The sequence below is a fragment of the Phanerochaete carnosa genome, assembly GCF_000300595.1.
Source record: "Phanerochaete carnosa HHB-10118-sp unplaced genomic scaffold PHACAscaffold_184, whole genome shotgun sequence".
Classification (NCBI taxonomy): Eukaryota; Fungi; Basidiomycota; class Agaricomycetes; order Polyporales; family Phanerochaetaceae; genus Phanerochaete; species Phanerochaete carnosa.
Genome location: NW_006767811.1, coordinates 2965 through 6165, shown reverse-complemented (window position 1 = coordinate 6165; position 3201 = coordinate 2965). Strand labels below are relative to the sequence as shown.

At 51.7% G+C, this 3201-nt stretch overlaps 1 protein-coding gene across 1 annotated transcript; it reads left to right on the top strand.

Moving 5' to 3' along the window:
- The first annotated feature begins 69 nt into the window (after window positions 1–69).
- PHACADRAFT_265988 (uncharacterized protein) lies at window positions 70–648 on the top strand. Its single transcript, XM_007402479.1, has one exon. It carries the CDS (start codon window positions 328–330, stop codon window positions 532–534), a length of 207 nt encoding a protein of 68 aa, XP_007402541.1. The 5' UTR covers window positions 70–327; the 3' UTR covers window positions 535–648.
- The last annotated feature ends 2553 nt before the right edge of the window (window positions 649–3201 follow it).

Below are 3201 nucleotides of genomic sequence, written 5' to 3'. Positions count from 1 at the left end.
GTGTGCTCACGATGTCAACGCAGGCCAATGTCACTTAACGGAGGCTCGCTTCTCAGGCTAACGAATAAGGACGAAGATGTGTATACCATCCGACTGAGGATGGGTGTAAAGTACTATGTCCTCCATCTTCCCGTCCATGGTATCGTTTTAGCAGATTACGGCTCGTTACAGCACCCATTCCGCTGAGCATGGCATCAACTTTCGTTCGTCACCTACAGCATCATCCCGCTCGTCGCTACACTCGCATTGCTCCTGTTGTCGTTATCTATGCCATCGCAATCATCTTCGGTGTCGTCCTTCCGTGAGTAGTGTGATATCGTCGTCGTGATGTCGTACATGACACTCAAGCCGCCGCCCACAGCGCTTCCGTCTAAGGGCATTCTAATCGCTTGGGGCGGAACCGCTGCTAGTCGGATTTGCGCCGATAAGCCACCCGACATACATGGTCAGCGTGCCTGCCGGCCTAGAGTGCTTGTATTTCGATGCTACCCGTACACGGTTACCTCTTTGTTCATCAACTACAGACCTAGGTGAAGTGTCTCAAGACTAGACGCATAGATTTCATCCGGAGCGGGCGACAGACGATGACTGAAAAACATGACGGTTTAACGTCAGTTGGAAAGAATAGAGATGGAAGTGTAGAGAGAGTCAGAGACGCGCACATCGTGGAATCAATGCGAGAGTTTCAAAGAGCGCCATTACACTGATGATTTCGCACGAGGAAGACGGGCGTCGAGATCCTAGATATAGCTCTTTTACTAGAACAAAATCTGTCGCACGGAGGTCAACAGTCTCGGCATCCCAACCTATGGCGTACGCAGCACGAGTAAGACACTACTTTCTGAGGTTCGGCACGTCAAAAATCGGACCCTCACGCACTACGTGGAATTCCTGTCGTAGACTGAGTCGTTGGAGCAGTCTTAGGCCTCAGGCTATCCGTACGTTGCCATTTCATCGTCCAGCAGACTTTCATTATCGCAGATAATGTTGAAAGCTCGAATGTGCCTGGAAGCAGCAACTTCGGCTCGCCTTGGGACTCACAGTCCGCAAGGCAGCAAGAACCGTGACTGCATCTTGAACGATGGCTTAGCAATAGTCAATACTCCAATTTGCACATATCTCACTTTCTATACGATCAAAAATGAGCAGCGTGGTGTCCGATGCGACCCAACCGAGGGCAAGCATAAAGAGGCGTGAGCTATGGCCTCCTTGATGCTGCGACCAATTGTCGTTGAAACGTAGTGGCACATTTCGTGGAGCATGTTCTACTAGCGGATTATGTGGAGTCTGTTTGTGAATAAATGCTTGTGAGTTATCGTATCAGCAACGGACATATGGGACGTACTATTTCTTCAGCCCGCATACTTACAGCAGCTGTGGTGGCAGACACTTTGATACCTTGTCATAAAATTGCGAACAACTTTTTTCGCCTATGGATATTGTTTGAAGAAGGTGCAGTACTTGTGTCGGTTGCGGCGAAAGCAGAGCAGGGTTGACTTATATAGGCTGCGCTACTTCGTAGCGCCCGATACGTCCTTGGTGATGCGCTCCTCCGCGCCGCTGCTGATAACCGCCCGCTGAATGTTCAACTTCGACTTCGATCTCGTTATTACTGGCACTGGTGTGAGCAATTATTTAAATTATCAGTGGTATACAATGACCTATATACTAACGTTAAGTGGTATGTTCTTTCTGCGGGACGCCCACCTCTCGCGTAAGAGCATCTTGTGCATGATCCAGAGGGCGTCAGCCTGCACTTGTGCTAACGATTGTGTGACTTTGCCACCATCTTGTCATCACTCCTCAACCTGCGTACTATGCCTGTCTAAATGTACCAAGTTACGGAGCTCCACGTCCCTGTAATGTTCGTGAGCGCAACCGCAGGCCGCGATCTAGCGCCTGCATGCCATCGGTGACGATACACGCCGTACCAGATATACAGAGGACTTTGCACGGCGCACGGCGTCGGTAAATCTCGGCTTGCTGCAAAAATCTCGGTGGCCGAGGCCTAGTTATTGATTACGGCTGCATGCGCGCCCTATAGAGACCGATATCTCAGATGGTGAGTTTATATTCGTTTTGTGGCCATGATGCTCCATGATGAGGCTGAACGATGACAAGCTAAGCTTTCTCTAGCGGCATTCGCCCAGCGAACTCGCAGATGAGCTCATAAACTCGCAAATTCGATGCTTTCACGTGGCCACCATAAAGCCCCTGTGAGTACCGGAATGGGCAATGGGCGAAAACTCGAAGCGCCTGTTTCTCTCTCTCCCGTCCTCGCCACCTTGACATCTTTGGCTGCTACACCGCCAATTTTCGCCCAGGTAGAGTCCATACCAGTGCTTAAACCGTGAGCCACCCGAGCGATCAGGTGGCTGAAGCATTCCTGTCGTATAACCGCCAGACGGCTGATAAGGTCTGGCTGCCATCTGGTAGCTCATCTGGTCACCAGGCAATGGGTCACACAACAGTCACCCAACAGGTCCAGCTGGATACCTGCCCAAGAATTGTGATTATTTCTGCACAGTTTGTACAATCATGCACCCTATGTATTGAAGATGGGTGCAGGTAGTGATGTGCGGGCCGGGCCTCAAAGCCTGCAAGCCCGCCAAGCCCGGCCCAAAAAGCCTGGCCCGAGTCAAGCCTGGCAGCGGGCTCAAGGCCGGGCTCGGAGCGTAGTCAAGCCCAAGCCCGGCCCGGAAGCCCAGGCTTGGGTGTGCTGGCCCCGTCACTGTTCCCTGAGTTCAGAGTAAGGAGAGAGCGACCTAATATGCACATAGAAGACAAAATGTAGATATTCTAGATATAACGGCTCTCGCCGAGCACGATTGTGCGTCACCATCTGGTGCCTGCCGTAGGCGCACGCCCGTAGACTTCGCTGCAACTCGACTTGTTCCGCAGGTGTAGATCTTCTGGAGGTTATAATTTAGTGAGTACATGCAGTATTAATCTACTACACCCAAATACATTCCCTTTTGATAGCACCGGAACACTCGTTGTATTGTGAGCAAGCCCAGGCTTAAGCCCAAGGCTTGGGCCGGGCTCGGGCTCGGCTCGGGCTCAGGGCTCGGCTCGACGTCGTCACAAGCCCAAGCCCGGGCTTTGAGCCCAAGCCGGGCCCGCACATCACTAGGTGCAGGAGTTTATGCTTTGCAGAGCAAGTTTATTGGCATATAGTAGCAACGCTCTATATATACCGCA